Here is a 21,045-nt window from a genome sequence, read left to right on the forward strand (position 1 = left end):
ACAGTCTTTAAGATATGTAAGGTGATTTTATTCTTGTATCCAGGGGAGTGGCAGGGAACTTAGCACAATTGTCTTAGCACGAGGGTGACTCAGGAGATTGTCACGGCTGCCTGAGCTCTTGCAGGGCCGGGAAGCACTGGCAGGGAGGAGGATGCAGGGGATGGGGAGAGAGAGCTAGGGGTGGGGTGGGAGGGGCAGGAGGGGCAGGCCCAGGGTCCCTCTGCCATTGATCATTGCTGAGAGGAGGGGACTCTGGTGTTGCCCCCCTCCACCCCTGGGTTTGTCCATAAAGGAATCGGTAGGATTTACCTTTATCATCAAGGGGTTACCTCTAAGAAATGGCTTTAAAGACTGTGTGTTTTAAGAGCCTAATCCAAAGATGCCAAGGAACTAATGACCCCAGATGTTAAGAAACTTGTCAAAAGTCAGGGGTTTTAGAGAGAGAGATGGTCGTCTCACAGACTCCGTATAAAAGTGGCGTGCTAAACCATGCTAGAGCTCTAACGTCACCTTTCTGGAAGAGCAAATTTTTCCCTGTTTTGCAGATCATCCAAGAATTCGTCCATCTTTTTACCTGTAAAATATTCTCCCCTTAAGTTATTTCAGTGTGTGTAGGTGGTGAATGTGGCAGGAGGAAATGAGAGGAGGGGAAGAATGCTTCCCTTGTTGTTCCTTTGTGCAAACGAGGCAGAAGCTGTTCTTCCCTTTTTTACCTCCTGTTGTCATGCCTCCTTTGGACTGCTTTCTTATATACCGTGCATTTCCTCTTTTTAATCAGACCTGTGGCCAAAACAAATGGAATAAGGAAGTTGTTAAATGGATGTGAAGCATAATACACATACTTTTTAATAATTACCACAGATATTTGGTTTTAGTAAGACAGGGAAAGGGGTACAGTGCCTTTTCTCCCTATATTGATAAAGTGACCAGAGAATTAAATAATTGCCATTCTTTGCAGCGGGGAGACTCACTGTCCTGTTTTTATTTTGTTTTGTTTATGGAAGAGAGGTAGCCTCTTTTTAATTGAAAACCCAATGTATCAATAATACTTAAAAAGGTTTGAGAAAGAAAAAAAAACGCTGTGGATAATCTTTTACCTGAACACATCTGTTTATGTCTTAACATATTATGCTCCAGTTCTTCTGGTGAATACAGATTGTGATGAGAACACATTCATCTTGATGATTTTGTCCCTAACCTCCCAGCCTGAGATCCAGTCTGATAAAAAGAATCTGATTTTTCTAAAGACCTTAGTCAGAAAAGGAATATCCATTGGTCCCATCCACACAGTGCAGGGGAATGAACAGGCAGATGTGGCAGGCTGCTTTCAAGAGTGTCCCGAGGGTTGCATCCTGTTTCTCTGGTTTCATGGATTATGTATTTAGAGGCAGTTTGGAAACTGTGAAGCAGCGTCCTGCTATTAATATTACATTTGCAAAATGTGCAGTTGTCATCTCCCCTCTACACTAGGTCCCTTGACCCAGCTTGCGCACCGATCCTGCTCTTCGGGCCTGGAGTTCCCATATCATTTTGACACTTGGTCCCCCTGGTCCTGCCCTGCCCCTACCCCCAAGCCCAGCAGCACCAGAACCTGAGGATTCTGCCTTCCTGCGTCCCTGCCGCTTCCTGCCCATGCAGAGCTCAGCACAGCACCCAGCACAGCACCTGGTCTGGAGGAGAGCCAGGATGGCAAAGGATGGAGGGACGCTTTCCCCGGCTCCAGTGCCCCCTACCTGCTTCATCCCTGGCACCCCAGCTCCTTCTTTTTGTCATTTCATAACAATGCTGTGCTCAAACAACCCCTCTGCACCAAAGTCTTTAGTAACATTCCTTTCCTTTATCGTAAAATCCAGATAGATGATCCTGGCACTCCTTTGCCCAGGTGGCCTGGCCTCAGTCTGTCTTTCTGGCCTTGGTCCATGTGGCTGGTCTACAGGTCCCTCCTGTATGTCCCCATCCTGCTCATGTGTCCCCACTGACTTGACCCAGACCATATTCCTGATGTCTGGGATGCCTTCAGCCTACCCACTTAGCTGTTTTTTTGTTTTTATTTTTGGTTTTGTTTGGCAATTAAGACAGCCAGTCAGTCTTAACTCATACTGCTTGGGCCCATTTTGAGTTTGTTGCTTAGGCAAAGTCCCTTGTGCTCTATCATTTTTATTATTATTATTTTATATGATCTGCTGGGAAATTAGGTGTCTTGCTATCTTGTACTTATGCAGATTTTAACTTTTTTTCCATAAAATGCCTGCCAGCCTTGACCTAGCATTCCAGTTTGCCGGAAGCAGTGTGTTCATATGGCAAGTGCCACGTAGCCTACCAGCTCAGAGAAACAGGGTTTGAATCCCAGAACCACTGTTGCTGGCTGTGTCTCCTGGGGCACGTCACTTAACTCCTCTGAGCCTGTTTCCTCAGCCATAAAGCAAGGGCCACAAAGCTGACCTCACAGGGCTGCTATGAGGATTTACTAAGATGCGGTATAGAAAGCACCTCTTACAGGGAGGGGTCTGCCTGTGGCACCCATAATCCTAGGAATTGTCACCTCAATTCTGGCTGTTCTTCCTCGGACTTCGGAAATGGGGAATGGAAGGGCTCTTGTGTCTGCGCCCAGTTTGCTGCTGGGACTGGAACACTGTGATGTTAAGTAGGTTAAAATGGTGAAAAAGCCACTGAAAATACGATAGTTAAGAATTCACACTGGGGAAGATTTAGCAAGAATTTGGAAAGAAAACATGCCATAAATATTTTGCCAGCTGACAGGGGGAAAAATGGAGTCTGAGCCTGTAAAACCCTGCTGACATTATAGAAAATTCTTAGCTCTTCCTCTATGTCAGGAATCGCCCAGAAGTGTGTTGAGATGACTGTATACTATTGCTGTTATAAAATGAATAGCTTCACCATGATTTGTTCAGTGTGCATGTTGATGTGCATCTATATCGCACGTATGAGTTGAGGTGAAAGGCCTGAATTGTGTTTGCTGTAGAGGTTCTTCATTGACCCTGCATTTTACCCATGTTGCCTTTTGTATTGGTGAGGGTGGTTTCCCTTTGCCCTGCTTTTCTGTGCTGTGGCGGGAGTCACAAAGCAGGCGTTGCCCTCATTTTTAGCCCTAGATTGTCAATTCGTGTGGCTTTCTAGAAAATGAGTCAGACACCTTTAGTGGGTGTCTGCAAGCCCTCTGCGGTTCCTGAAATAATGTGCAAAGACCCGAACTATTTCTGTGCGTCCCTGGAAACTAGGAGGAAATGTGGCAACCTGAATGGTTTGTTTTTTAGTTTATTTATAAAGAATACTTGCGGATTTGGGAACATTTCCACTCGTGCAGAACACACCTGTGTTTAGCTTTTATTTCCAGTCACTCAGAAATAGCTCTCGCGTCTGTGTTCCTGCCGCCCCCATCCCTGCCTTCCTGATTTGTGCTTAGAGCGTGTTTGAAAAGGTTCTGAAGCCTCTGGGTCTGCTTTCCAACTGGAGAAGCTCCCTGGAGCAGGGCTTAGGGCAGCTTGGCAGGAGCCACACCAGGGCTCAGCTGTGAGGTGGCTGCCGTTGGAGGGTGTGCCATGCTGTGGGGAGGGCCTGTGTTCCTGCTCGTGGCTGACGGCCTCCTGGTCTCAGAGCAACAGCTCTTTCCTCACAGCCGCCTCTGACCTATGAGAAAGGGCTTCCCATGTGACCCCTTTGTCAACGAGGACCTTTAGGTATTTCTTATTTAAAGAAAAAAGAAAAAGGCTTCCCTGGGTAGCGGAGATGTTTACCCTTAAAGCATACACAACCCCTATTTCTTCATTGTTTTAAGCCTATCTGATGACATCAAAATAAACACCTAGGGCCGGGCACGGTGGCTCACGACTGTAATCCCAGCACTCTGGGAGGCCGAGGCGGGTGGAGTGTTTGAGTTCAGGAGTTCGAGACCAGCCTGAGCAAGAGCGAGACCCTGTCTCTACTAAAAATAGAAAGAAATTATATGGATAACTAAAAACTTATATATAGAAAAAATGAGCAGGGCATGGTGGCGCATGCCTGTAGTGCTAGCTACTTGGGAGGCTGAGGCAGGAGGATGGCTTGAGCCTAGGAGTTTGAGGTTGCTGTGAGCTAGGCTGATGCCACGGCACTCTAGTAGCCTGGGCAGCAGAGTGAGACTCTGTCTCAAAATAAATAAATAAACACCCAGGAAGATAATATTATTGGCTAAAATCATGGTGTGGTGGAGATGGAGGGAAGGGGACGGAGATGACATAAGCTAGCATTGATGTTCATGGAAGGAAACTGGTAGATGTATCATAAAGAAAGAGGGGACCCAGAGCTAAAGACAGTTAGTGGCACCCCTAAAACTAGTAATGTAGTCACCTTTCCTTGGACCATGAAGATTATCCACTGAAGATTATTGGCAGCAATTTTAATTTGCACCCTGTCCTCTTCCCCTCACAACATTCATTCATTTGGGAATATGCGTGGTGTGCCAGGCACTATCTAGATGCTGAGGATACAGTGGTGAACCAAAACAGTAAAACCAGGAGGTCTGCTCCTTCCTTTGGAGCTAGACATGCTGTAAAGGCCCATTTAGAACCAGCTTCTTTCATCTCTACCTCAACGTGTTCTCTTCTCTCCTGTCCCAGACAGTGGCTGAGCTAGATCTCCCTGCAGGACTGCAGCTCCCCAGCATAGGATTCTGGGCCATTGGCAGCAAGAGCTCAGGATGCTCGTTGCCATTCCTTTTTCCTCAGATGTCTCTCTAGAGCTCAGCATCTCACCTCATCCTCACATCAGCCCTGGGAGTTAGGTGGCACCATGCATGTTCTCTCCAGATTACAGAGGAGGGACAGAGGCCCAGAGCCCTGAAGCAGCTTTCCCAAGGGACTCCCAGCAAGTCAGTGGCTGAGCTAGCGCAGAGGCAGCTCCTGACTCCCTGTTGAGTGCTCTCAGAACTGGGGGGCTGGGCAGAGTGGTAACTGCGGGTGGAGTCCACGTTTCCTGTGGGGCTGAGTCACTCCCAGAGGGGACGGTTGTCTACTCATTGGGAGTCATCCATTGTTGCTAGCTATCTAGGGCAAATGCCTGTGGAGCTTCCTTTATGAATTAATGACATTGTCACTATTACTTATCAGAAAAACAATATTACCATGCCATTACCCCATCCATTTGTTTTTGACACTTGCATTTGGGAATCCATGTTTCTGATCTGTCAGGAACAGAATATGACTGCCTTGGGTTCTGGATCATCCAAGACTTTGATTCCACTGTCACCTGTAAAGAAATGAAGTGATAGTGCAGAGGGAATGATGATCTTGGTCCAAGGCTAACATTGGTTCTTTTTGGACAGAAGCCCACACCTCTTCCACTGCTTTCTTCCACCTTCCCATGCTCAGCGTATTTTTTTGCCTTCCTCTTTTCTTCCAGGCCTGGGTGCCACTCAGCTTTCTGTTTGCTGTTACTATGAAAAAAAAAAAAAAAAAGAAAAGAAAAGAAAAAGAAAGAAAAGCAGGAGTTCTGAGCTCCTTCCTAAGTCATTCGATGATTGCATGTTCTTTTGTTTGCTCCTAAATGTTTATTTCCCCTTCCTGCCTCTCTCCCATTAATTCATTAATTAAGTGAAACATTTATGAGAAAAATGTTTTCAGACTTCCCTGCTTCCTACCCCACAGGAAGTAAGGTTGCCTCCACAAAGAGAAATGGCTTTAGGAATCTCAAGAAAGATCTATAGCTCAGTATAAGAAAGCCAATCAGCTAAATCGATTGCTGGACTTGACCCTTTTCTCTCTGAACTGCTGAAGCTTTTAGCAGAGCTCAAATGCTAGGGTTAAACATGCTTCCAAGGGTGAGGAGTAAATTAGCAGGCATCACTCTGAAGATGATGCCATGCTAACAGACCCATTAGAAGGACATGTTTTATGAGTGAATGAAGACATTAAGCACAGGTCTGGGATCATCTGGATTTATACATATTTGAAAAATGTCAGTGTTCAGCAAATGAGTCATTTATGTCATAGAATGTATTTCTTGTAGCATGGTCTGTCTTGTTAGATTGCATATGTCCTATTCAAGACAGAAGTCACAATATATCTCCTCCTCCGAGCATTCGAAACCCAAAGGAATATAATTTGTTGCTGTTTTATCTTCCTCTTAAAAGTAGCCAAAACATTGGGACGAGTGAGAAGAATCATGCTATCCTAAGTACATTTGATCAAAGGTCTTCTTCACTGAGCTTGTTTATCATCATGCGCGCGCGCGCACACACACACACAGTTTTAAATTAGGTGAGGATGGTAAATGTAGGGCTTTGGGTGGGAGAAAATCTCTTTAGTTTACCAGTAGACAGTCATCACAATGTCACCCCAAAATTTTGATGGCCATTATTACAGATTTTTTTCCTTTCCATCATGGACAGATGAGTTTGCAGCTGATGCAAATTCTCAGGTTCATGTGCCTCCACAAATTTATAAAAAACTGTCTAAAGAGACCCTGTGTTTGTTCAGCCTAATGGTCACATCTCTCCAGAATGCTACGCTTAAGTTGGCAGGACATCAGTAATCCTTGCAACACCATCTTGGGACACTTTTTTTCCTGCAACACAGAGAAAAATCCACAGGTGTCTAAAAGAATTAGAGAAAATAACCTTTTTTGTCTGTTTTCTATTTCCAACCTTTCTATTCAGATTACTCCAAGAAGGGTGTTGTGAGGATTAAATGAGATGTTGTGGCTGAAAGTGCTTTAGAAACATAAAAGTTAAATTATAGTTATTACTATGATAAGTTATTCTAGGAAAATGAAAAGATAAATGCCTGGTGACTGAATGTTCTTTCTTGGTATATTGAACTGTCCTGAAATTAAGGTCAGTACTTTCCCTGAAATTCTTTTAAATTATTTATTTTAACTTTTCTTAGGATAAAAGTAATTTACTACAGTCATATAGCTGCTGTCTGATTACATATCTCAAAGCTGTTTACATTCATGTTTGCATTTTATTAAGATGTATGGTTTCTGAGATGGAAAGTGGCATTGGATACACTTTTAAGTAATACTTTAAAATCTTATAAGTACCACTCTTAGAGAAAAAGAAGAAAACAAAACAGATAAATACAAAGAAAAGTCAAAATTACTGGTGACCTCACCACTTTCACATACCTTTCTTAATATTTGAGCAATTATTCTTCCAGACTTTTTCCATACATGTACATAATTATAGTTTATAATAAAAATGGGATAATATCATATACACTATTTTGTAATAACCCTCTTTGTCAAAAGTGATTATCTTTGGCAACATGGTTAAATAATTCCTTATCCTCCTACTGTATGGAGAGAGTAACACAATCCTCTTTTATATTTAGCTTGTTTCCAGTTTTTCTCTATTTTAAACCATGTTGCACATAGTCATCACCTTGTTCATAAGTCATTGTGCACATAATTATTTCTGCGACTTTCTACTAGCTGTGTAACCTTGGGCTAGTTGCTCATCTCTCCGTGCCTCAGTTTTCACATCTGTGAAATGGGCTGATAATAGTACCTGCCTCCTGGTGTTAAGAAGATTAAATGAGTTAAAGCAGATAAAGCACTTAGCCTGGCTCATAATAGGTGCTTTATAAATGTTAGCAGTTATTTCCTGATGATAAATTGCTAAATGTAATGCTACATCAGTGCATTTTGAGAACACGTTCTGAAAGATTGTGCCAATTTTGTTTCCTCACAGGAATGTATGAGAATGTTTCCTTATCCTTGTCATCCTTAAATATTATCATTCTTTTGAATCTCTGGTAATATGATTTAATCTCTGCTAATTCTGAACTTTAAAATATGATTACTAAACTTGAAATTTTTATGCATCATTTCCAATTGATTTTTATAACAAGACCTTATATTCATGCCATTAACCTGTCATCTTTCATATTATAAATATTTTTTCTTAGTTTATGACTCAGATATTTAAGAAGAAGCATTAAAATAAATGCCTTTTAGACTGAAAATTTCCTCATTTTATAGTTGACTGTCTAGTGCACTAAAATTCATTCTTTTAAGAATAGTTTTACTTAAGGCTTTTATATTTTAGTCCTAGTTGGAAAGGGTAGCCGGCTATTAAATGCTTGTTTTTTCTGCCTTCCTCAGGGCTTCCAGCGTTTCTATTTAAAGCTTCTGTCCTTACAGTATATTTTTTATAGTGGCATTCAAAGAGCCCCTGAGGTTCTGCATGGATGCATATAAGCAGCGGTCCCCAACCTTTTTGGCACCAGGGACTGGTTTCATGGAAGACAATTTTTCCACAGACTGGGGGTGGAGGGATAGTTTCAGGATGATTCGAGCATATTACACTTATTGTGCACTTTATTTCTATTATTACTACATTGTCACTTGCCACTCACTGATAGGGTTTTGATATGAGTCTGCAAGCAATTGGTTTATTGTGGTCTCTGTGCAGTCAAACCTCTCTGCTAATGATAATCTGCATTTGCAGCCACTCCCCAGCACCAGCGCTAGCGTCACTGCCTCAGCTCCACCTCAGATTGTCAGGCATTAGATTCTCATAAGGAGAGTGCAACCTAGATCCCTCGCAAGCACAGTTTACAGTAGGGTTCACGCTCCTGTGAGAATCTAAGGGGGCCGCTGATCTGACAGGAGGTGGAGGTTATGCAGTGATGTGAGCGATGGGGAGTGGCTGTAAATACAGATGAAGCTTTGCCCCCCTCACCTCCTGCTGTGTGGCCCAGTTCCTAATAGGCTACCGACTGGTCTGCAGCCTGCGGTTTGGGGACCACAGCAAATAAGGATCCTCATATCCTAGACCAGGGCTTGGCAAACTTCTGTAAAGGGCCAGAGGGTAAATATTTTAGGCTTAGTGGGCCATGCAGTCTCTGTTGCAACTACTTAACTCTACCATTGCAAAGTGAAAGCAGCCATAGAGATAAATGAATGGGCATGGCTGAGTTCCAATAAAACTCTATTTATGGACACTTAAATTTAAATATCATGTAATTTTCACATTCCTTGAAATATTATTCTTTTGATTTGTTTTTAACCATTTAAAAATATGAAAACTATTCTTAGCTTGTGGGCCATAGAGAAATAGGTGGCAGGCCAGACTTGGTCCATGGGCCCTGTTTCTTGGCCCCTGAAATAGAATATCTGGAAATAGACCTATAAAAACCCAGCCAATTAATTTTCAACAAAGGTGCAAAGACAAGAGAGAAAGGATAATCTTTTCAAGAAATGGTGTTCACACAACTGGACATCCATAGGCAAACAAGCAAAAATGAACCCCAACCTAAACCTAACACATTATGCAAAAATTAACTCAAAATGGACCATACATCTACATGTAAAACATAAAACATTGTTTATGAAAGCATAGAAGAGTTGTTAGACATACCAAAAGCACAATCCATAAAAGAAAAAACTGCTAAATTGGACTTTAGCAAAACTGAAAACTTTTGTTCTGCAAAAACATTGTTAAGAGAATGTTGTTGCCTGGTCTGTTTTTTCCTACAAGGCCATCTGAGCCCCAGTGTTCCATAAGTAATTGCCTGATATGTAATTGCAAGAATTCCAAGGACCTTGATTTTGTTCTGAGTCTTCCTGGGAATATCTTTTGTAATACAAGGCCATGGATCTTTCACATAGGAGCCTTTCCGTGCCCCGTGTCCCTTCCCCCCACCAAAGAGGCGAACAGATGTAGCCATACTCCATTGCTCTGGCCTGGACTCAGCTGAGCAGCCTGAGGGCCTGGATTTGACTTGGGAATTATATTTTTCACTCACTGCACAGGCCTAGAAGCTAAATTGGCTAAGTATAGATAAAAAGGCACCAAAAAAATTTTTAGGCCAAGAAATGTTTTCCTAATGGAAAAACTTCTTAAAAGAAATGTGGATTTGGTGGGTGAAAAAATGGAGGTAGAAGACAGGAATTCAGGAATTTGCTAATAGCTGCTACAGCTGGCTTCGATGTTCTTGACCTTCAAAATGATCATGGCTATCCCCTTTATCTCTTATTCCTTCCTAGTCCTTATCTGTGAAATGAAGATTACCACCTTCTCCCCCTTTGCAGCTTTCTTTATATCTCTTAGAGAGGGTCCAGGAGCTAAGAAAATCTCTTAAAATGTAATAAAAGATGCTTTATGAATGCCACTGTCTTTATCAATGAAGCAAAATCATTTCCTGTCACATCTACTATCCTTTTAATGGAAGAAAAGCATGTATTTGGATGCAGAGTCAATACAGTTCTCTAAACATAAATGAAAAGTCAGCTATAGGATGCACGTTCTGGAGAAGTAAAATGTACCTTTAGCCATGTGCTGTGGATGAGCTGAAGGTGCCATTAGAAACAGCTTTAAAGATTTAACGTTAAGTGGTCATCTCAATGTAAATGACCTAGCAAGTAGAAAATGGGAAGTTTCCATGAAAACACATTATTACATAAGTTTGTATACTTGATTATGTTTAAATGGGCAGAAAAAATGTAAAAGTGCTACCTTAATGGTTTGTATTTTTGTGTTTGACTTATTCTTACGCCCTCATATACAATTAACCTCTCTTGGCATGCTTAAAGTCAGATTACAAGGACATGAGAAAGGCCCTCTCTATATAAGGATCACCTTTTCACATGATTACCGATCTTTGAAGTGGATTTATGAGGGTAGGAAGTCTTTCATTCTGCCATAGGAAAAAAGGCTAAAGAGTAAACATTTTCTGAGAAGACTTAAAATTGCATATACTGCAAAGGAAATAATGAAATCACTAAGTAATTGTGGTATATTTGTTGTGTATAAACTATATAGCCGTGTCCCACAACTCTAGGAGGTTCCATATATGAACAGTGACCCTGGAGTTGGGCCAACATGGCAGTATCTGTTGGATGCTGTTCTCTGAAGAGTCTTTAGAGAGAAACATCTGAAAGGAAAACAGGCTGTGAGCACAGAGGCCTTTGGGGCTTCTGCCCTTGCTTGTCTTCTATTAAAATCCCCTCGGGCTTCCTTGATTCCCACCTGCGTGACTGTTTTAAGGCCTGTGGAAATTCTGTTCTCTTTCAGGGGACTGAGATTTGGTTTCAGTTTTTCTTATTTCTTAGTGATATCAGGACTCAAAGGTTACTTCTGTAGCACTCCCTAACCCATGTGCTATGAGTATAGGAAAATGATCCCCTCAGCTCCCCAGGGTCAATAGGAAGGGCGTCAGGTGGTTGGAACCCCCTTCTGGGCTGACAGCCTTCAATGACCTTTGGCCTCTAGCAGTATGTCGTGGAAATACTATCATTTTTACCTATGTGCCATTATCTGAAAAAGGTTGGGTGGCACTAACTCACTGCACGTATTTGTCTTTCTGTATAAAGATGTTTAACAATGGCTCTACTTTACCTTAGGGAATATTTCACCTTCCTTGTTAGAGAAACGAACATATGACTGGCAAAGGAAACTCCAGGATAATTAAAAACCCTCGTATGTATCTTCATTTCACACATTCTTTCTCTAGGACTTCTTTTGGGAATTAGACCTTGAAATAGCTCAGACTTTTAAAGATAGAGCTTAAAGTTCCATTAAATCTAGAATGAAATAAATTCACTCTAATTAAAGAAACAATCTTTTTAAGGGAGTATACAACTTTGGGTTGCAGCTATGACGGAGTAGAGGGTATGAAGCTTACCCTCCTGCCACGGACAACTCTAACATTGCACAAAATATACCAAGCAGCTGTTTTTAGGCACTGGACAGTGCATAGCACAGGGATGTGATCCTGGAGAGAAGGAAATCATAAAAGTGAGTTTTACATCAACCCTGGCTTTTTGCCTGGAGACACTTCTAAATTGCAGCACAGGGCAATGGAACCCAAACGAAGAGCAGCAGACTCATTGGATAGAGGAGATAGAGATTGTAATTTAGGGCTGCTGAGGTGGCTCGAATTTTCAGGGTCAGGAACTGCAGAGGAATGAGCTGCACAAAGAAAGAGTTCCAGAAATCTGTAGATCTGGAGTCTTTGGCCAAATACTAAGCTGGGCATTAGCAGGGCAAGACTCTACCAGGCCTGGCAGAAAAGAAGAACTTGGGAGGCTGTGAGCTGAGTGGATATCCCAGAGGTCACCAGTGATGGGAGATGTTGGGGTTCTGGCCAAGCAGAGCGGAAAAACCAGGGGTGCCCAACACCCCTGGCATCCAGTTGAGAACCCAGAAAAGCCAGCCACAGGAGTAGTGCTACCCTAGACCTACCACAGTAAACTCTGTTATCCAAGGCTTGACAGGTCAAGCTGAAATGCAGGTAGCTTGCCCACCATACCAAACATCAACACTTGCAAGGAAGATGACACAATTCAGTGTCTCAACAGTGTAGCATGCACAGTTGTTGAGATGATATAATCACAAAGGACTAGATCTGTGAAGAAGCAGGAAAATGTGAGTTATGATATGGGTAGCTTGTAAAAAAAAAATGTGGGTATTTCATAGTCTGGTTTTCAAGCACCAATATGTGCTTCAGTTAATATTGGCATGACCAAAAGGAAGTATTGACTGCTTTTTGGGTGTTATCCATCCAATTATTTGTTACCAGTTATATAATATGTAAAATGAAAAAAGCAGAAGTTAGTATAGCAAAACCTGTAAGTTGTTGCCAAGTAAGAAGCCAGGATTTTTTTTACAAATGGTTGAACTCTTGGTCACGACATCCTGGTATCACGAAAGAGTGAATGACTCCCTAAGCCTCGGTGATCCTGAGAGGCTGGCATTTGGAATGTGGCATTTTCTTGAGTGGTCTTGTCCTTAGGACTATCTCCTTGGGCTTCCCTCTTTAACTGGGGTCTCTCAGGCCTTTCTTCTGACACTGAGACCACAGTTCTTTTTTTTTCTTCCTGTTACCTCATAAACCGTGATATGTGGATGAGCCTGCTTTAGCAACTGATTTATGGGATGTTGGAAATTCTGAGCAGAAATCCAAGCCATGAAGAATAATTGCATCTCTTGGGGAGGTGTTAACAAGCAGAGGCAGAGCTGAGTGCTCCTGGGCTCTGGCTTCTGTGGAACTTTGGTTCAACAGCACCTGCCCCCAAGCTCCATGTAGAAGGCATTCATTAGTAGATACTAAACAGCGCTTTCCATTCTGCTGCCGGGTACTGAGGGCGAGAGGCCTCAGTGCCCCTGGGGGCACTCTGAGGCTCACTTATCAGCCTCACTGAAATTGTACAAAACTTTCTCCTCAAATGATATCTCAGTCATCAGGGAAGGCCATGAGAAACAGCCACGCTGCATAACTTCTGGGAAGCTGGTACTAGGGAGCATGGGAACAGCTGACCACCAGAAGGAGTGACTGAACAGAGAGAGTTTCTTTTTCATTTGGACCAGGTGGTGAACCCATTTTTATCTTTTCATTTTTGGGTTTGAAATGCCCATTTCTAAGTTGCATATTCCCGTTTGAATTCAAAGAAGACAATTACAATGCCTGAGAAAATGCGGCCTACCTCTGGGGGTACTTTTTAAGTTTTTACTACAATTATAAACAAGTAACAAATTCAGTGCAGGTCAGCAGGTACACCTGATCATGTAGATGAAGGTCACTTTGTATAGCCAATCTGTACCTGCCTTCTCCATGTTCAATTTGACCTTACTTTTGACATCTGAAAATTGAGAGAAGTGCAATAACAGTCTGGGGGAAGATTGGTCCATCCATCTATTCATCGTTTCCACCAACATTTATTCACAATTGATATGTGCCAGGCACCTTACTAGGTGTTAGATGGGTACAAAGGTGTGAAGATAAGATCCTCATTTTCAAGGAGCTTACCATTTTTAAGAACCTTGCTACTCAAAATGTGGTCCACGGAGCAGCAGCACTGACATCACCTGGGAACCTCTTAGAAATGCTGATTCTCACACCTGCCCCAGACCTATTGAATCCAAATTGGCATTTTTACAAGATGCCTAAGTGAGAAGAATGTCCATTAAAGTTTGAGAAGCACTGGTCTAAATCACTGATTCTTAACCTGCACACTGGAATGACCTAGGGACTTTTTAAAAGCCCTGATTTCCTGCACTTCCCCCACCCCCTGAAACTGTGATCTAATGGGTGTGTGACCTAGCCCAGGCATTGGGATTTTTAAAAATTCCCAGGTGTTTCTAAATGTGTAGCCAGATTTGAGGGCCACTTGTCTAATATGTTGCTTTGGACTCTTGACAAAACAGCCCAAGATGAGGTTGTTGCTCATTCTTTTAACTAGTTTACAAAGCCAGGTGGCAAGCTTGTCTTTTGTAAAGATTTGAAGTGCCTAAACTAGAGGTAGGCACACCAGGTCTCGGTGGTGACTCCCAGCTCACATGGTCCTCTCTGTGCCAACAGGCCATATGTCAGGGATGACTGTTCTCAGCTGGTGCCTGGCACGATGGTTGTGTAGAGTGCTAGAGTGCTTCGGCCAGGTTATCTGGGGCCATGCTGGCAGGATTGAGTGGACTTAGACACAATGTTAAAGTCTGGGCAAGGCCTCCTTCCTTAGACACACCCCGGGGCCTTGGCATCCCTCCTCTGCCCCCGCTCCGAGCGTGTAAGCCGCTGCCAGGGGGTTTCACCCAAGGGAGCAGGGACTAGGAGTGGCTCCTCTGCACCCAAGAATGGTGCTGCGTCACGTGACAAATGCACGTGAGCTTAATTAAGAAGGTTTCCCAATCACATTATCCCCCAGAGACTCGGACCAGTCCATATAACACAATAATGACAGTAACAACAGCCAGCAGTTGTGTCACTCTTTACACCTTGCAAAGATTTTCAGGTGTGTCAAGAGACTGAGATCCAGAGAACTTTCATGACTAGTGAACGGCATGAGTGTTCCATGGCCCACGCTTGCTCTCTTCCATCTCTCTCTGAGTTCCACTTGAACGTGTCAGGCAACATAAGGAATGGCTACCTCGTGACATAGTGAGCTCGCCATTATTAGCAGTATGCTAATAGAGAACAAATAAGCCTAGATAGTGCACAACATAGAAGTTGGACTGCAGCATGCCTAAGGCTCTGTAAATTCATTCCTTAAAAGGAAAAACATTATTTGCATTTTGTAGGGAAAAACATCATATTTTATTCTAATATCTGCCTGGTGATGAGGCATAGAGAAACCATTTTGGCCATTTTAAGGACTTGATTATGGAAGAGTAAACACTATATGTCAGAAATGTGATTTCTTTCCATACTGTTGATAAGGGTCCAGGTCTACTTTCCTCTGCTTTCTTGCCAATAGAGTTTATTTCTAAATATTGTTTTTTCTGGAAGCTTTCATCTACATGCTGCTCTTTTATTCACTTCCACCTCCCATCTCATTCAGAGTTCATCCCCTCCCCGGCCTACACTATCCTTTCTCATCCTAATTAGAATCTGAAAATCCACTAGAGTGACCATTGTCTCGGGTTATGTCTGTGGCCCTGGTGTAATTATTCATAGCACTCCAGGTTTAGAAATAAATTACAGTACTTTAGCCACCCCACCTCTCTCCTCGGTGATCAGCTACTGCCTTGTAGTCCTGCCTTCACTCAACTCCTGCCATCTTCCTTGGGGACATATACTCCCACCTTGATGGCATGCTAGCCTCACAAGTCACTGACAGCCTGCCCCTCCATTCTGTCCATCACTCATGGGTGCTATCTTGCCTCACACCTCACATCACTGTTTAGTAGATGTTGGTTGGTTCTTGAATATTCTCTTCCATGAGCACAGTGTCCCACTCTCCCTCTTCCCTGCCTTCACAGTCAGTGATCCTGCCCTTGACCTTGCTCACTGCCTTGGTCCTTGCCCTTTCTCTCTCTTCTTCCAGGTGCCTGGCTTCTCTTGATTCCACCAGTTTTTAAATCCAGCCTAGCACTCCTATCAGTGTTTCTGTGCCACTTTGATTCACTGCATTTGCCTCCCCTACTAGGCTCTGAGCATGGGAGCCCCATGAGGACATGATTTTCTTTTTTCCTCTGGATTCCTTTCCCATCTTACACATTTTAGGTTCTCAATAAATAAATTGAATTTGCTGCTGTTTTACATTTGTGCAAGTACAGCCCTCGTACGAATAATTCTCACTTCATCTCTGTCTTCAGAAGACTAGTTCTTTCGTCTGGTTTGTTGAAGAGGGCTTATTTTCACTTCTCATTTCACTGTCAGAATTATTCCTGTTTCCCTTACGTTAGCTTCTATTGCTGGAAAAAAAAAATACCTCGGTTCTCTGTAAGTCTCCATCCCACTCCAGGCATCCTGACCCCAAGCTCGCTTTCTGTCCTGCAGCAAGCTCCCTTTTTTTGCTTCTGCTAGTATTCTAAATCACACTGGCGGTTTTCTTTTTTGACTGTGCTTATCTCATCCATGAGCCTTGTGTTTATTCTTACACTCATCAGAACAATTAGATATATTGTGTTCTCCCATCGTGCTTTGCCTCTCTTGCTTTGAATTACGTGATGATTAGCACTGTTACTGTTTTCCTTAAGGAGCTGAGTACAGATGAGCCCTCCAAGCCAGTCATCACCAATGAGAGAGATGATAAATTTGTCATTATGCACTGATTTCCCCTGGAGGCATGCATGCATAAGTTCTAAAGTTATTCTGGACAGGCTTTTGCTTATTAAAATTTTCTTTATTATTTTTCTCACACATGAAGCAAAAAGGTTCTTGGGTTATTGTTTGCATAAGGCTAAGGTGAAGCACGAATTTGCACCATTTTAGGAAGTTTGAAAGAAAAATAGCGCTAAACAATATTTGAGCACCTTTTGTGGACAGGTCTGTATCAGACGATCTGAAATGAATGTGGAGGGAAGTCCAGTCCTCTCATAAGTAAACCTTTCACCCTTGAAAAGATTTAAGATTATTTGAAAAGCTGTTAATGGTTCTCTCTGTTTTTGATACTAGAGCACTTATTCAATGCCTGTTACCCAAAAGGACCTTGCATAATACTGTGTATCTGTTTTCCATGTACATTTCTAAGCTCCCTAGGGTTAGAGACCATGTTCTTTGTATGTTTAATGTTCGGTGCCTACAGAACTTAAATATATTTTGCATTTAATAAATGTTTATTGAGGCTGGGCGCGGTGGCTCACGCCTGTAATCCTAGCACTCTGGGAGGCCGAGGCGGGTGGATTGCTCAAGGTCAGGAGTTCGAGACCAGCCTGAGCGAGACCCCGTCTCTACTAAAAATAGAAAGACATTATATGGACAACTAAAAATCTATATAGAAAAAATTAGCCGGGCATAGTGGCGCATGCCTGTAGTCCCAGCTACTCGGGAGGCTGAGGCAGTAGGATCGCTTAAGCCGAGGAGTCTGAGGTTGCTGTGAGCTAAGCTGACGCCACGGCACTCACTCTAGCCTGGGCAACAAAGTGAGACTCTGTCTCAACAAAAAAAAAAAATAAAAAAAATAAATAAATGTTTATTGAGTGGAATATAATGAAGTACAAATTAACATAGTCTTGAGCGTTAGCTAAATGGTAAAGCATTCAGCATCATCACTTTCCTAAAGGTGAGTTTCAAGTTGGGTTTTGAAGATGAGAGGGCATATCCAGAAAAAGAAGAGAAAGGAAAAAAAAATGTTCCAGGAATTTTCTTGGAAGCAGAGCCTTTTGGATTGAGAGACTTAATTTCCAAGGATTTAGGGGTAAAGGAATTCCACCCCTGCCTCCTTTATAAGTTTTTTTGGTATCATAGGTGACATTCATAACATCTCAGGGTCAGAAGAACCTCAGAAGCCACCAAATCCTGCCACCACTGCCCCTGTTTTTGTAAATCTCTCTTTGGGGACTGATGCTAGATTGTTCAGGGAGTAATGTAACATGGGTAGGACCAGACTATTTACCTGGCCTTCTCATTATCATTTTTCCAGAAAGATAAACATTCTTTCATGTTGGAAGCCTTTTGAACCCTTGTTTTGTTCTGGGTAAAATCTGAACTTGATGCTTCAAGTGTTTTTGTTTTCTGGTATTGGTTGGGCCTAGAATTTATAGTCAGTGACTCAGGACTGATTTCCAAAATCTGCATTCTCTTCTAAGGGGTCAGTTTATCCTTGTAACAGATACCACTGGGGGAGGGCAAGGAGGTGATCATTTACTTCTCACCTGAGGTAGGCCTTATGCCAACTTGTGTAGAATCCCCAGGAGTTCAAGTAGACGGAGGCCATCTTATCCTGTAGTAATTCAAGTTTTGGATTGCAAGAGATCACAGAATCAGGGTTAGAAAACGTCTTCATTGATTCCACAAATATTTATTACATGAGGTATTGTGCACAGGGCTGGGGGTATAATGGTGAAAAGGTCAGATGTGACCGTCACCTTGCTTGGAATGTATGATCTAGCAAGGCACAAGTGAGCCAGGTAAGCCACGGCTCTGCAGAGGCCTGCAGCAAGGCCTTGGGCCAGCTGCATGTCTCATGCTCAAGCCCTCCTGGTCCCTTCCCCAATCCCATTGGTGTATAGAAGACCATGGGGTTTCTCCATGGGCCCTGAGCATGATGTCCTCTCTTTCTTCTTCATCTTCTTGCTTCAGATGTAACTTTAAAAGTCTTCTGTGTTACCAGTGTTTTTTGGAAAGCCTTTGCTCGTTTTGGACTTCAACTGGAAATTTTTGATCACAAGTCTGAGGATCAGGTTTTTACTCAAGGACGCCATATTTGACAGCAATGTGTATGTTGTGTGGACACCCGGCAGGGAGGGATACCCAAGTGAGGAAGTTTACAGTAGGCCAGGCAAGTCCTGGATCTGGTGGTAGAAGTGGATTTGGACCCAGAGGACCAATGCGAGATGGATTATAAAATTACAGCAAATTGGACTTCTAACCGATCGAAAATGGGAAAAACTAGAAGTGGTTTTGTGGCACGAGGTTGAGTGCCCAGGAACACCATGAAGCCACTGGGCTCATGGCAAAGGCCAGGCTCCTGCTGGTGTTGCCCCTGCCCTTTCCCTAGCTCCTGGCTCAGTGCACTGCACAGAGTAGGTACTCAATAAACATTTAATGCATGGGCAGAATAGAGATTTTTCAAAGGAAAGCATGTTTGATCTGGAAGAACAAATAGATTTATTCATTCATTTGGTAAGCAAACATCGAGTGCTGTAAGGTGGAGGGAAGGGCTTTTCACAATGACAACTGTGCCCCGTCAACATCAAAAGGCGAAGGTGAAGGAGAGCAGCACATTAATGAGCTTGCATAAGGTGTGATTTTTTTCTTATGCTTGGCTGACTGCTGCAAAGCCCTTTTTAATTTTGACAGGCTTTGTGACAGGCTAATCACAGAGGACATTTGTGTATGTTATATTTTCTAAGCCCCGTTTGCAGTTAAATACTTTTATTTCAGTAAAATTAAAATGAAAAAAATACATGCTCTCCCATCTTTCAAGAGGAGAAAAGAAGACCTTATTGATCCAGGGCATCTAAAAGCAGCACTGGGTGTTGAGTCCTAGCCTGCAGCCCTAGCCAACTTAAGCTTTTGTTCTCCCCTCTGACTTCGGGGTTTGTGCTGACTTAGTAACCATTGTCTCATTGATACCAGCCTCAAGGAAAGGGCCTCCATTCTCTCGAAAGGGATGTCAGACCTCTCTGGAGGGTGGTTGCCCCCATCTCTCACTCTCTGTTTTCCTGTTTCCTAGGACTGCATCGATGTAGGCTGGTGGGAAGGAGAGCTCAACGGCAGACGAGGAGTGTTCCCCGATAACTTCGTGAAGTTACTTCCACCAGACTTTGAAAAGGAGGGGAATGTAAGTCTCCCTGGCTCTGATCTCAGTGCCCCACACGCTGTCAGAATTGTGGCTTCAATGATGGGATTTGGGATAGGGCATGGGGGATGGGGTGGGGGAGGTTTGATGTAATCTTGAAGAACATTAGCATTTGAATGTTCAATGGACTGGGCTTCTGAGTCCTTGGCTGCCCTAACCCTATAACAAGTTCATCACAGGACTCGTCTGTGAGCTGGTGCAAGTGATCCCTATACTAGAGTTGTTGCATATATAAGCAAGATAATGTGTGTACAGTACTTGTGCAGTACTGCACTTGGTGCAGTACCTGGCATATTTGAGGGCCCAAATAAACCATGAGAACCTTGGGTGCTCTGTTCAGTAAGTGGACTGCCTGCACCCCACGTAGCATGGTCCTTGGGGGTGTTAAAGTAGCCAGTGTTGTGGAAGTGGCTGGAAAGCACATTGTAAGGCTGCAGATGCAGAGCCAGGCCTGCTAGTCATTCTACACTATATTTGCATATGTGTGTGTCCACACACTTCCATATATCTCTATATACTCACCTCTCATCTGTGTTCTCTCTTTGTGGGAACCCATTTAATGATGCTGTTGAAATGAGCCAGTCCACCCTCGCTTGCCTCACCCCAGGTATATTCTTTTCCTGCTAATGATGTAGTAAGAAATGTTGAAAAGTTAACACTTCATAGCATAAAGGGGGCGGTGATTTAGTCTTATCCATCCTGTTCTGCACCTCAGGGCTCTTTGCTCAGGCTTTTGCACGACTTCTGCCCACCTTTCCCAGTCTGGGCCGTCTTCATGCCCGGAGGCTCTGTTACTAGACGGATGCTGAACCTGACCTTGACACATAACCATTCGGGTAGGGCTGAGGTGCGGGAAGGATAGCTACAGTGCTGGTGGATTGGTTACCAAGGATACTAGGCTAGCATTTAATGATGTGTGTGCTACTTAGATGAACAGATGTAGTTGTTTAAGAAGCTAGATGGTATTGGCACCTGCCAAGATTAAGCCCCAAAGAGTGTTAGGCTGATTTGAAGGCTATGGCCACAATTTTTTTAGGCTTTTTGATCTCTTTCTTGTATTGTTTAGGTGAAGGATATTCTGTTCCACACCTGTTATTCTTCTTGGTGTCTGAGTTTGGGTTCTGGAGAATCTGGATTCTGCTTCCTAATGTTTTCTAGAGCCTTGATATTCAAAGTGTGGTCCATGGACCAGCAATGTCAGCATCACCTGAGAGCTTGTTAGAAATGCTCAGACCCCACCCCAGACCTGGTGCGTTGGAATCTGCATTTTAACGAGATTCTCAGGTGATCTCTTTGCACGTTACAGTTTGAGAAGTGCCTGTGTAGGAGCAGGAAGCAGGTATCTAAGTGATGATAGCCCCACCT

At 43.1% G+C, this 21,045-nt stretch overlaps 1 protein-coding gene across 13 annotated transcripts in view; it reads left to right on the plus strand.

Moving 5' to 3' along the window:
* SH3KBP1 (SH3 domain containing kinase binding protein 1) overlaps nt 1-21,045 on the plus strand; it is a 312,915-nt gene that overhangs the window by 222,670 nt on the left and 69,200 nt on the right. For all 13 annotated transcript variants that reach the window (XM_069464019.1, XM_069464022.1, XM_069464020.1 and 10 more), the window contains one exon: nt 19,555-19,662. In XM_069464019.1, coding sequence (XP_069320120.1) covers nt 19,555-19,662 — 108 coding nt within the window. The remainder of the gene's footprint in view (nt 1-19,554; nt 19,663-21,045) is intronic.

The sequence above is a fragment of the Eulemur rufifrons genome, chromosome 30 (genome assembly GCF_041146395.1).
Source record: "Eulemur rufifrons isolate Redbay chromosome 30, OSU_ERuf_1, whole genome shotgun sequence".
NCBI lineage: Eukaryota > Metazoa > Chordata > Mammalia > Primates > Lemuridae > Eulemur > Eulemur rufifrons.